Here is a 14,458-nt window from a genome sequence, read left to right on the forward strand (position 1 = left end):
GCCAAGAGCAGAAGATACATACATACATACATACATACATACATATATATATGTATGTATATATATATATGTATGTATGTATACACAACATACACATAAATTACATACAGATGTACGCACATATATGTATCTGTGGTTTTGTCAATATTACAAACACATCCATATTGCTATATCTTCTGCAAAGTTCATTCATTTATTTGAATGCTGTTTCACATGTGGCTATGTCCTAAATTTACCATCATCTTCATTTCTATATGGGTGATAGATGCTGTACAAATAAAGTCACATTGGCTCAAAGAGTTTTTGATCTAAGATAACAAAGACACAAAACAGAACAACAGAGATTGAAGGGATATCAAAAAGTACATTAATCTTCTCTCTTTATTCTCCAACCTGAAGATTCAAAGTGAGACTCTTATGAATCCACCGAGGGAAAACCACACCATCAGTCAGGGATAAGTTTTCTTTCCCAGCTCTATGAGGCATGTTGTTGTTGAAGAGAGGAAACAACGAATGTCTGTACAGTGGGACCAGGACAAATCCAGTACCTCTTAGTAATATATATACTTAAAACACATTTTGTTATGCCTTTGCGTTTGTTGTTACCTTAATTCTGATGGCTATCATGTAATTGGATTGAAAAGTTTTTGAAAAAATAATCATGAGTAGACTGAGGAGGTTTGTTAGGATTTTGTTTTGTTTTGGTTGTTTATTTTGGGGAGGATACCTTAGGGAATAATATTTGATTTGTTTATTTTAATTGACAGTCTGTAATCCGTGGAATTGCCCCATTTTAAGAGCTTTAATAGAGTATTTCCTTTTAAGTATTTAAATATTTTCTTCTCTGTCTTTATGATGAGACATCTGTCAGTCTGAAATTTACAGTTACATTTTTGAGCTTTTATAACACCACTTATTTTCACAAATCTTTCAAAATAGCAATTATGGAATAGCATATAGCATTATTAAGTGATACTATGAAATATTAAATCATATATAAAATTGTCATGAAGAAAACTTTGAACATAAAGTTAATCTTAAAAATTAGTTTAATTAGACTTAAGAATTAGTTATTTCAAAGAATTCTCTTTTATGAACTTGAATTAAAGTCATAAAATAAGTATTATTAATTTTCTTGAAAGTCTTGATATTTCTATGACTTATTAACACTCTACTAGAGTCCTAATCCAATGCCTTACCGTGGTATGGAAGTGATCCACTGGGTATTTATTTTCCTTTTTTTTTTTTTTAGGATTTTCATTTTTGTTGTTTGTTATACTCTAAACTTGAAAACATTAAGAAACGTGAGCATTTCCATTAGCAAAGAAGTGTAGAATATTAATATTATATCAAATATGAATATAGTGTATATGAAACCTTGAGTTTCTATTGCATATAGCAAAGAATAGAATATTAACATGTCAAATATGAATATAATGTATATGAACCATGAATGTCTGTTACATATAGCTTACTTTTCTTTTTAAAGTATATCACAAATTAAACACATTAGTTCCAAAGCTGTCCTGCTTGTAACTTAATGGATTTTCAAAGGCCATGCCAATGAAGTATAAACTCTGAATGTTTTACAAACTGGATAGATTTTCACTGTAGGCTAGATGATGTATGTGTATGTCTGTCATTTAAAACTTTGTCCTGATCAAGGTTAAGGCCTGTCACCAGAATGCTGGTCACTAGACCAGGTAGTGCATTTTTTACAATTCAGATAATGAAATTCTAAAGCATATATGGGGTTGAGAATCTGTATAAGAAATGATATTTACAGTAGTGGAAAGGATACCAACTTGATGAAATCATAAATACTTGAAATATTGAAGTTTGTCTAATAGCTCATTTTTACAAAAGTCATTGTTCTAAAATTGTCAAAATTTAAGACATGTAAATATTTAGCTATCCCTCTATGGTAGCTTTTGGGGTTAGTGGATGGACTGGAGACAAAATGAAAGTGTCTAATTTTTTTTTATCTAAATGGACATTGACACAAAAAAATGTTTATCAAAGGTCATGTAGAATGCTGACACTTCAGGTTATGCTTTTTGGCAGTTTTGGAAAAAATGAAATTGTTTGGAGCACTTATACTTTTTAGATCAGTGATGCATTTTTTTTTCCTTTTGGTAGTGATTTTTGAATTAATATTTTCATTAAAGGAAGAAAGAAATATTTATCCTGATTTTTTGTATCCAATAAAATGAATATAAATTAAAACATTTAGTACACATTGTTTGAAAGATTTGTTTCATCTTTACTACTTACTGTTTTGAGTTTTCATTAGAATACTTGACTGTTTCCAGTTTGATTCATCTGTTTTCTAATTGGAAGACTCTTTGGCTTTGTAAGCCTTTATACTTGTAGTGAAATTCTAAGTAAGAGCAGAAAGGGAAGTTTTTACCCACTGACTTCTTTCTATACATATCTTTTGCCTTTTTGTCTTCTTTGAAATTTATATCTTTTTATGCCCAGGGCTAGTGTGACAAGGTCAAGTGGTATTAGGTTTTCACTAATGTCCTTTGTCTTTCTGGTTTGAATTTTCTTTAAAAAAAAATTAACGCAGAATGTCAGTAAAAGTAAAAGTTACAGAATTGAAAGAGCCCTCTGTTAGGTTTCTAGTTTGCCAGTGAACAGTTATAAATGCCAGTGAATTGCCAGTAAAAAAAAAAATGTAAATTCAACAGTCTCTAGATTTAAAAGGTTAGTTGTTTCTTTAAACAAAATAGACTGTTTACTAAAAAATAAATTGCTTATTCCAGTTTCTTTCAAGTTGTACAATTCTTGCAACAGGCATTTCCAATAGTTTCAGATTTAAAATTTTTCTTTTAATATCCCGAGTATATTATATCTATTGTTTGAAAAATATGAATCTTTGAGAACAAGGGAAAAACTGAATGCGGAAGTTGTTTTAATGTCATAATGACTAATATTAGCATTTTGAAGTCCTTTGAAAGTAAAAGAACTGAGTTAGAAATTCAGGATATACTGGAGAGACAAAAGAAGAAACTTTTCACCATCAAAAACATATTTGATTTGTGTCATAAACTTGGGAAGATGTTTATTCTTGAACTGCAACTAATTACCTAGACTATGACATCTCCATACTTGAATTTAGGGGCGTCAATTAATTTTATCCTAAATGCATTAAATTGTGCAACAGCTTAGTTTTGAGAAGTTGTTCTGTGTCTATAAAACATGTTATGGAGAAAAATGGAGACCCTTCAAGTATGCTCCCAATTAATCGATGTATACATAATTAAAGGAGAATTACAGAGGCCATGACTTAAACCTTGCTCTGTTTCCCCTAAGTGCCTCTCTTGTGTTATTTTTTCAGAAGCAAATTTTTGAAGCACTTGTAACCTGTATCCTATTCATGTATGAATAGTAATACTGCTCTTGGAGGAGCCCACATTCGGAGTGATCTTCAGCCTGTCTCACTGTTTAGTCTGTTTTTATCCATAATATCTTCTGTCGCTTTGGTAATGCAGAACAGGAGAGTATCCTACCACAGTCAAGGTCAATACAAGGGTTAGCATTGTGCCAGACCATGTGTAGGCCCCCGGTGATCAGGCTCTGTGGGCTCCTGACCTTAAAATAATACAAGTTGGAAAAAGGAAAAGGAAGAAATGAGAGAAAGTTTATCAAGTGATGAGAAATAGGTGTGTGGGGGGAAATACTGTTAAAAATAAGCCCCTTAAAAGGTGAAGTAAACTCCTGACTGATGTGATTTGATTCTCAACAGAAGGTACTGTTTCAGGAAAAGCTAAAGATGGAGTTTTCAAAAATGCACAGGGGAGATTTAATCATAAAACCTTTGTGAACAAGTGAGGAAAAAGGTTATTGGCAAAAGCGTTATCCCCTCTCTTGCTCACAAGGTCTAGCTAAGCTTATCTATCTTAACTTTTATTCTTAGATAGCTGAAACAATATATTACAATATTAAAGTATAGATGTATTATATATATATATGTATATGTATATGTATATACATATATATAATATATGGCTTAGAAATTACATGTCTGAATCAGTTTGAAGTTAATTTTTCCTATGTAGAATTGTTTTAAATTTCACTCATTTGATTCATTTAAAACACTCATTCTAACTAAATACAATTGTCTACTGGTAATTAGCATCAAAAGAGGTTATGAAAGGAATGTTTATTTTTGTTCTTTGTATCCTCAGTGCTTAATGCTTTGCCTTGCACATAATAGTCAATTTTTAAAAAGTTTGTTGATTTGTAGTAAGTAAATGGGAATCATTGATTATATGAGTATTTGGGTAGCTATACAATTAGGGATAGTGATAGGAACTGGACTTGTGATTGTACTGGAACAGAGAACTCCCCTAGGAGGACAACCTCTAACAATGCAGATCTCTTTTCTGCAGTTTATAATCTTAGAAAATTACCGAGAGAACTGAGAGGTTCAGTGACTTGCCCAAAGTCACATAGCTAGTATGTGTCACAGGAAAGACTTGAACCTGGGGCTTCCTAACTTTATAGACAACTCTATTCACTATATAATGTTTAACTATGTGATTAACTGGTAGGAATTTTCTCTTTGAAAAGGCATTTTCTTGCCTTACATTCAATTTTTAAAAAATTTAAATAATAGATATAAGGTAATGAAAATTTCTATCTTCAATATAAGAATGCTTTAATATTTCAGTAGATCCTTGATCTCATTGATTTCGGCATCACCTCTATCAGCACCAATTGCAACTATCTACCATTTTTTTATTTTGTGCAGTTACTGTTTAGGTCCGATTGCAAAGTCTTTTCAGAGGAGAAAATAGGGACATTTGTTATTGATGTCCTATTGATGTAAATTTGGTCAAGTAAATTCTCTTGACTCACTTTTTTATGTAGCGATAGAATCCAAGATTTTTCCCCCTCCAATTCTCTGGTATCTTTTACTATTTCAAGTACCTTGAATATCAATCTCTCTCTGGTAAGTTACAGAACAATTATGGATCTGCCTTGGCAGAGCGAGTTTCCTCATTGACAATTCTCTAAAGTCATAACAGACCAAAACAAAAGTTGCTAACAGACCCAAAAAACTCAAACTCCTCAACTATTATTTCCAAATATTAGTATTGTTATATACATTGACTACTACTACTACTACTACTACTACTACTACTACTACTAACTATACTAATTATTATTATTATTATTATTAACTACTAATTACATCATTTATAGGTTCATAGACTTAGAGGTGGAAGAGACCTCAGGATCCATTCAGTGTTGATAGAGTATGTCACTGTTAATGTTTAGAATTTTTAACATTCATTCTAAACTTTTGCTTTCAGTTTGACTGAAATTGTGCCACTCTTTCAATTTATTTCTTTGGAAAAACTGGATGTCAGCAACAACTGCCTTTCAGGTGAGTTTGGAAGAATAGATGAGGAAAATATACAACCTAAAATGTTTCTAAGATTTATAGTTGGGTTCAGTGACACAAGTATAGCATGAGGAAGGAACAATTAAACAGCAGGCCATGTGATCAAAATCTGGAGTATTTACAATGCATCAGTTTGAGTCAGTGGCATGGCATGAAAGCCAGAAGAGCTAATACAATCTTAAGTTGCATTAGTAAAGTTGTATTGTCCTGAAGCGTGGAGCTGATGGTTCCACTGTATTCTGCTATGCTCAGACCAGATCTGTGTTACTGTGTTCATAACTGAACTGGGTACCATGTTTTAGGAAGGATATTGTCAACCTGAAAATATGTCCAGTGGAGGACAACCAGGATAATGAAAGTTGGAGAGCATGTCATAAGAGGACTGCTTGAAGGAAGAATGTCTGCTTACTTAGAACAAGTAAAATTTAGAGAGGACATAGTGGCTGTGGAAGTGAGGTTTGATTTGTTTTGTTTGGCTCTAGAATGAAAGAAACAGGAGAAATAGGTGGGATCTGCAAAGGCCAGTTTCATTTATCTCAGTGTAAGGAAAAACTTCTTAATTATTAGAACTGTACAGAAATGGAATGGGATGCTCTCAGAGGTGCTAGTGGCCCTGTCACTGGAAGTCCTTATTTAGACATCAGAAGAGACTGTATGTTGGGATCATAGCTTCCTTAGTTTCCTTCCAGACTTAGCTCAGGTGCTGCTTTCTATAGGAAGCCTTTCCTCACCTTTTTAGAGGCTAGTGCTCTCTCTGTCATCAACATTAACTTGTGCTTATTTACCTGCATAAATGTTGGATCCCATAATGGAATGTGAGCTTCTTAAAGGTAGGGACTATCAAAATAGCAGGGATTGTTTAGGCCCAGAGCTCTATGTATTGAACCACCTAGGCTGCCCAAAAGGCAATATTTATTTTGTGCAGTTATTGTCCAGGCCCCATGGCAAGGCCTTTTTAGAGGAGATACTAGGGATTGATGTCCTCTTGACATCAATTTGGTCAAGTAAATTGGGCCTAAAGTAAGAAGTTCTAAGTTCAAATCTAGCCTCGGACACTTACTTTCTTTGTGACCCTGAGCAAGTCACCAGACTGCTGTTTGCCTCAGTTTCCTCCCCTGCTAAATAAGAATAATAATAGCCCCTACCTCCCATGGTTGTTGTGGGAATTAAATGAGATAATAATTGTAAAAGTGCCTAACACATAGTAAGCATTGTAGTTGTTATTTGTGTCCCCAGTGTCTAACAAAGTGTTTATACGTAGGAGGAAGTTAATAAATGTTTGTTTCATTCAATTGACTTGTCAGATTATTATTTATGTATGGGTTGGACTAGATGACCTCTTAGGTCCCTTCGAGTAGAATTTCTATAATTCTGTGATTTTGATTCTATGAAATTTTTGTCTTACTGAGAAAAACAACAAAGAAATGACCATTTTCTAGATTCTGCATGGCTTTACCATTATTTCCATGCCTCTGAAATGGAAAAAGACATAAGTTACAATTATCAAAACTTTGTACAGCTTATTTCTTCATAATCTATTGCCAAGGGTGACACTTTCGCTTGAGAAGAATTTTGGTTTCTACTTCAATGAAAATATGAAATCATTAAATTGTTTACTCTAATTTGTTCAGTAAATGGATCGAAGTTGTATAAATGCTTTGCTTTGTACATAGCACTGTAAGATCTAATTGTGATTTATAAATCATCTTCAAAATGAAGCATGTATTTGAATAGAAACATGTATCTGTAAAAGCATTTCTGTATTAGACCTTAAAAAGGCATTTTAACCAGCTCACTTGAGAACAGAGATTTCCCAAGTTAAAGTTAAAGCTTGATTCAATAAAGAATGAAATTAACTTTTAAATGCCTTCATTAAGGTAAAAAAAACCTTCAAATAATTTTAAGAAAAAAACACTAATTTTAAAATTTTATTGTTAACTCCTTGTTATTCAATATAGATTTTTTTACTAACTTTTAAAAAAAACTGCTTAAAAGTTTCTTAAAATTAACACTTGCTTTTTAAGGCTCTAAATGAAAGTCTCTATAGTTGTGCAAGTCATAAGTAATGTGCCTTAATAGAAAGTATGTTAAACTCGGCATCAGAACCGGGTTTTGAACCCTGGCGTTGGCACTTACTGGAGTGATCTGAGGGTTAAAACTCTTTGAATTTCAATATCCTCATCTATAAAATGTGGGTAATAATATTTGTAATATCTACCTCATTGCACTGAGGAAAGCAATTTGTAAAGCTTAACTATGCTGTATTCCATTTATATTATTTTTACATGGCTTTATAAGTTATTTCACTAATGGTTTTTTAAAAACATTCATAGTATTTTGAAGAAGAGTAGCTTATATTTATATTAGCGTTCCTTAAAATTTGAGGTAAAATAAAATAATTCTTGACTTTGTTATTATTATTTTTCTAGGATACTAACTTCTAGAATGATTTTATGTAGATCTTACAGGTGTCAACAAGTGGTTTCATGCATGTTTTAATCTATGTGACTTATCACTTATTGGAAACCCCCTTCTCCAAGAAAGAAATTGGAGGTAAGAAAAGCATTCCTTTACAATGTTTATTCCATATCTTTGAAATTAATTTTTTTTTCATTTATCAAGCATTTATTTTCCCCCCTCCTCCTGTGGGTGGGTAAGAAAGATAAAATCTTTTAACAAAGAAGCATAGTCACACTGAACAAATGTCCATATTAGCCATGTCCAAAATTGTGTGTCTTATTCCACATATTTTTTCAGCACCCTATGTCAAGGAGATAGGTAGCATTCTTTCCTTCATAATCAATTCTCTGAAATTATGGTCAATTATTGATCAGATTTCTTAAGTCTTTCGAAATTGTTCATTTTTCATTTTGGCGTCAGAGCCTAAGTTGTTCTCCTGGTTGTGCTTGCTTCAGTGCTGTATCAGTTCATATGAGTCTTCCTGACTTTCTTTAAAATTGTTTCTTTCATCGAATTCTGTTACATTCATATACCACAGTAAGTTCAGCCACTCCCCAATTGATGGAAAGTCCTTTAGTTTCCAGTTCTTTGCTACTACGAAAAGACCTGCTATGAATATTTTATGTGTCTCTATAGGACTTCTTCCTCTCATTTTGATCTCTTTTAGATAAAGGCCTAGCAATGGTAGAGCTGAGTCAACGGATACACAGAGTCTGTTAACTTTTGGGGCAGAATTCCAAATTGCTTCCTAGAATGGCTATGCCAGTTAATATAGCTCTCCCAACAGTGTATTAATATGCCAGTTTTCTTGTTGTCCCTCTGACATTTGTCATTTTCCTTTTTTGTCGACTTTACCGATCTGAGGTGGGAAGTGGAACTTCATAGTTGCTTTAATTTGCATTTCTCCAACTAGTGATTTAAAGATTTTCTTTTCATGGTTATTGATTGCTTAGATGTTTTTCCTTTCACCACTTATCAATTAGCAAATGGCTGTTGTTCATGTAAATTTGAAGTAACGCTATGTGACTATGAGCTATTATCTGACTATGATCTGAGAAACATGCTGCAGAGATTTTTTCCCCAGTTAACTCTTTCCCATCTCATTTTAGCTGGGTTGGATTTTTTGTGCAATTGTGTAGTGAAAACCACTCATTTCATCTTCTCTAATCTCTCTCTCTCCCTCTCTCTCCCTCTTTCTTGGTCATGAACCCTTCCCCATATATTGGTCTCCCATGTAATTTCTTCTTTGTTCTTCATCTGTTTATGTGACCTTTTATATCCATATCATATATCTATTTGGAGATTATCTTGGTATATGGTGTTAGATGTTGGAAAAAAACCTAATTTCTGCTGGAACAGTGCCTGATTTCCCCTCTACACACAGTTTTAGTTACATAGAGTGAGCTCTTACCCCAGTAGGTGGAATATGGGAGTTTATCAAACACTGGTCTATTGGGTTCATTTGCTTTAGTGTGTTGCATAGCCAAATCTGTTGACACTGATAGACATCTCTATTTTTTAACCAGTACCAAATTGTTTTGATGATTACTGTTTTGTAATATAGTTTGAGATATAGTATTGCTAGGCCTCCTTCATTCCTACTCCTTTCATTATTTCCCTTGAGCTTTTGTTACAACATATGAATTTTGTTATTATTTTTTTCTTCTTTAAAGTAATCCTTTGGTAGTTTTGTTAGAATTGTACTATAACAAGTAAATTAATTTAGGTTATACTGCCATTTTTATTTCATTGGCTCAGCCTATATGAGGAATTAATATTTCTCCAATTATGTAGGTCTATTTTTATTGCTGTAATTAGTGCTTTGTAAATTTTTTTATATAGTATGTCTACACAGTTTTTTGTTTTGTTTACTTAACCTTTGATTTCATTCCTATAGCGAAGAACTTTCTCTACTGATGCAGATTAATATTACCTTTACAATTTATAGTCTTAAAGAGTGGTTTGAGTCACCAAGAGGTATAAGAATTTGCTCAGAGCCTCATAGCCAGTATATTTAAGAGGCAGGATTTGAGGCCAGGTTTGCTTAACTCTGAGGGCAGCTCTCTCCACTACACCACACTGCTCTGTTTTATGTATCTGAATCACTGTTTGAAACAGTGATTATACTCTGAATCACAGATGACAGAATAAAGTTTATGTTCATTTCATTTTAGACATGAGGAGCTTTTGACTTAATATTCTTGATGACTCATGCATTATTGAGTTTCTTGGAATGGTAGTTAGAAGAATCCTATAAAATCTCTTCATACAGATAAGAAAATTAAGCAATAGGCAGTGAGTGACTTATGTAAGCACCTCATTCTACCTCCTATTCTAGTCTTCATTGTGTGTCACCATTTCTTGGGTTACCCAAGAATTGTTGGCCAAGCCAGATGTCTAGTCTGTAGTAGTCACAAGAAGTCTTCTCCCCCATCCCACTTCCTTCTCCTCTCTTTTCCTGCTAAAGTAAAGAGCTCTCCATAACTGCTGCATTTCATACCTGCCACCTTGTCCTTAATTCTTGTCTTATCTTAGGGCCTATTCCAGGGTGATATTTGGAAATGAGAAGGAAAGTACCTTGGGAGACATACCAAGCTCTCTGCAGGTTTATTTTCCCCACAACTTCCCCACAATTTCCATTTGCAATTCCATGAAGCTAAAAAAAAAAAACAGAACAAAACAAAAACAGAAAACTGCCCAATTCTTTATCCTTCTTAATAGTTAAATAAAAAATAAGCTTGTACTCTTATCCTATTTTATGTTTGACTCCCATAGTTCTCTGTTTGACAAAAAAAAGTTTATGTTTTTACTAACTCAGTTTCTATGTTCTTTTGTACTCTTCATTGTGGCAACTATTTTATGTTGGTTAAACTTCTCTTAGAATCACAAAATCTAATTGCTGGAAAAAAACCTCAGTGGCTATCTAATCATACCTATACCTGACCAAGAATTTATTTTACAGCCCTCCCACTCTCCACCCCCAAAGTGTCCTTCAGCCTCTGCTTAAAGGCCTCCAATGATCCCTTACCTTACCAAGGGGTTCTTAATATATTTGGTGCTATAGACCCCTTTGGAAGTCTGGTGAAATCTAGAACCCTTCCCAGAATATCTTCAAGTAATTAAAAGAAAAAAATAAACTTCACTTATTGGTCAGTGAAAATAAAAATATAATTTTATTTCCCATCTAAGTTCAAAGACTCTTGAAGTCATGAGTCTATAACCCCAGGTTAAGTGGAGAGCAGAGGATGCATATGAACAATGTTATAAAAATAAAGGACAAGATTTGGCAACCCAGTGGATATATGCAAATATATGCAAATGAAGATTCAAGGATAATACTGAGGTTGTAAGCTAAGGTTTCTGAGAGAATGGTAGAGCCTCTTGATAGTAACAGGGAATATGGGAAGAGGGAAGAGCTTGGGAAGGAAGATAATCAGTTCTGTTTTTAAGACATGGTAAGAATGAGATGCAATATGAATATGAAATATATAGTCCAAATGTCCTGTAGACATCTCAGTCTGAAGGCAGCTGGTGATTATATAATGGAGAGCTTAGGTCTGGAATCAGGAAGATCTGATTTCAAATCCTGCCTCAGAGGCTTGCTAGCTGTGTGCCCTGGGGCAAGTCACTTAGCCTCTTTTGCTGTGATTATCAAAATGAGATATTTGTAAAAAGTGCTTAGAATAGTGTCTGACACATAGTAGGAGCTTTATAAATATTTATTCCCTTCCCCTCCTACAGGGCAATTTAGTTTGAGTCAAACAGGTAGTTGCTGACCTTCACTTTCAAGTAATCATAAGATTTCAGCTCATCTTCAAACTTCAAATATTTATGTTTTCATCAACTTTGTAATATCTTCCACCAAAGCAAATTGTCATCTGTGCACATACTGTTGACCATCTTCATGAGTTGCTGTGACCAAATTTCATTAGTGACCAACTTTATGTTGATTCATTCCAAAGGTTCACTAAGTTGGTCCTTAGATGATTAGTGATGACATCTTTGAAGCTTTTCCAGTTCATAAGAAAATCCTTCCTCTTGTTTTTTCATATATATCTTGAAAGCCACTGGATGCAGTCTTTGAGAAGTAGTTTGGGGAATGAGGAGAGCCAATGACCTCAAGAAAGGAGAAACAAGAGACATGGTTACTGAGTTTAAAATTATCTGAATTCCCGAGGGAACTCGTGTGGGCAGAGATTTACTGAAAGGAGCTCATGTCCAGGGATGTCTTTTCTCAACCAGTTGATAGTTTTTTCACGTACTCTCTGTCCAATGAAATTGGCCTGCTGGTTATTCCCTGGACATGACATGAGTCACTACATCTTTTTCCTTGCAAAATGCATTTTCTCCTCACTTCCACCTCTTAGAATCCCAAGATTCCTTCAAAGTTTAGGGTGCTATCTACCATGCAAGAACTTTCCTGATCCTCCTGGTTATTAAGGCATCTCCCTTTGTTTAAATTGCTTTATATTATTGTGTACATAGTGAATCCTTCTAGTACATTTTAAGTTCTTTGAGGGTAGGGATTGTTTGTTTTACTTTATATTTCTAATGTGTTGCACAAAGTGGGAACTCAGTAGATTTTTGTGGTTTCATTTTGTTGTTTGATTTGTTACTAATCATGCGATAATAAATATCATCTTAGGGTCTTTTTTAACTTTAAAAATGGTCCTCAGACCTTGCGAAGTTGAGAAAACCCATGTGGTCTGGAGTCTGTGAAATACACAATGTGTAAAGGAACAGATGTGTACTTTTTTTTTTTTTGGTCTGGAAAAACAAGCAGAACAGTAAAGTCATTAGAGGAAGGCAGGATTAAGTGAGATGGGAAAAGCTGCCATTCAGTGAACATGATTGTAACATCTGATCCTATGGAAGGTACTGTTTACTCTTTGTCTTTGGTTTTTGCTTCCTTGGAGCAAAACATTTACTCATAGATTGTACAACCATTCCCCTTCTCCCCATGCCAGTTCCCTGAAACCATTCTCTGATGCAAACATATCAGCAAGTCCTTTTTGGGGTAGAAGAAACCTAGTGCAGAGAAAAAAATAGCCTTTCTTTTTAGATCAGAGGTCACCTATTCAGTTGTTCTTGCTTATCTTAGAGACAAGAATATTATCCAATAAGAAAAACAATATTGTGAGGGTAATAACTTTTTACTTTGTTCTATGTCTAGGCCACTTCAATTCCAGGTCAAACTTAGGTTTGTGTGTAACACAGAGAATGAGAAATAAAGGAAGAACAGTCTGCTTCAATCACTAGCAATCCTAAAAGGTGTAAAGTGACTCCAGCTTACACTTGATCATCCTATAGCTCATAGCTTCAAATCCCTGAATTGGTTCCTTATTCTTTTCCCCAACACTTTTTGGTAAGAGAAGGGTAGGAGGAGAGAGGGCCTGTTTTGTGGTAAGCTTTGGGATTTTATAAGATTCAGTATCCTTTTGTTTATTTTAGATCATCAGTTGTACAGGAAGAAGAACCTTATGGGAATCTAGGAACTAATTCTCTCTTCCATATATTGTCTAGAGCTGGTCCAGACCATCTGGCCCAAACCAGATGGTCTGGTTACCTGGGTTTGAGCCAAATTCATGATCTTTGGCTAGAATCAGACCAGATTTGGACACATAGTAAGTGAAACATCTCCATTGCCTCCCCAGCAGAGATACTTCCTTTGAAAAGACAGGTTCTTTTCCCCTCTGTTCTCCAAAATTCAGTGTTCTGAAGCAGCTCATTGTGTTATAGTGTAGAAGAAAAATATAAATAATGGGAAGCAGATGTAATTTTCAATTTTCCTAAGTGACAGGCCAGAATATAATCAAAACTTAACTTTCTGTAAATTTTTTTATTTTTTAGTATTTAATTTATAACTTTCCAACTTCCATTTAAAAAAAATTCTTTCCAAGTCACCTATCCCACATATTAACTCTTAATCAACAAAAATGTATTCAGTGTTTACTTTGTGAAAGGTGTGGTCCTGGGTGCTGTAGAAAGGGAAAATACAGCTTGATTTCTGCCTTTCAATATAACTACAATCTAGTTAGGGAATTTATATCCATATATATTTCTACCCATATATACCCTAGTTAGAGATTTATATCCATATACTTAATTTATATTCATATATCTATATATGGATAAACAATATAGCACAATGTACAAATGACATTCTGAGTAACAAGACATTTTGCAGAATCTCAGAATGACAGACTTGCAGTGTTGGAAGGAACCTTAATGAACATCTGGCCCAACTCTTTGCCTCACCCCCAATACTCCCAACAAATGATCCTCCAGCCCTTACCTGATGACATCCATTAGGGGGAACCTGCTATCTCCTACACGCATCATTCTACTTTTGTGTAGTTCTAATTGTAAGGATGGGTTTTTTTCTTACATAAAGTCTAAAATTATCTCTTTCTATCTTCTACTCAGTGCTCCTACTTGTACACTGTGTGGCCAGGTGGGATAAATCTAATCCTTCTTCCACATGACAGCTTTATAAGTACTTGAAGAATGCTATCATTATTTCCCTCGAGTCTCCTGCAAGCTAAATAGCTCCATTTCCTTTGGTTGAAGCTTAGAGATCAG

At 34.1% G+C, this 14,458-nt stretch overlaps 1 protein-coding gene across 4 annotated transcripts in view; it reads left to right on the forward strand.

Annotated features, from left to right (window-relative positions):
- The window catches only part of LRRIQ1 (leucine rich repeats and IQ motif containing 1), a 257,374-nt gene that overhangs the window by 58,630 nt on the left and 184,286 nt on the right, over positions 1 to 14,458 (forward strand). For all 4 annotated transcript variants that reach the window (XM_078146517.1, XM_078146512.1, XM_078146518.1 and 1 more), the window contains exons 14-15: positions 5,325 to 5,398; positions 7,876 to 7,969. In XM_078146517.1, the coding sequence (XP_078002643.1) occupies positions 5,325 to 5,398; positions 7,876 to 7,969 (168 nt within the window). The remainder of the gene's footprint in view (positions 1 to 5,324; positions 5,399 to 7,875; positions 7,970 to 14,458) is intronic.

Source organism: Phascolarctos cinereus, unplaced genomic scaffold, assembly GCF_003287225.1.
Source record: "Phascolarctos cinereus isolate Bilbo 61053 unplaced genomic scaffold, phaCin_HiC Scaffold_1;HRSCAF=81, whole genome shotgun sequence".
NCBI classification, from domain to species: Eukaryota; Metazoa; Chordata; class Mammalia; order Diprotodontia; family Phascolarctidae; genus Phascolarctos; species Phascolarctos cinereus.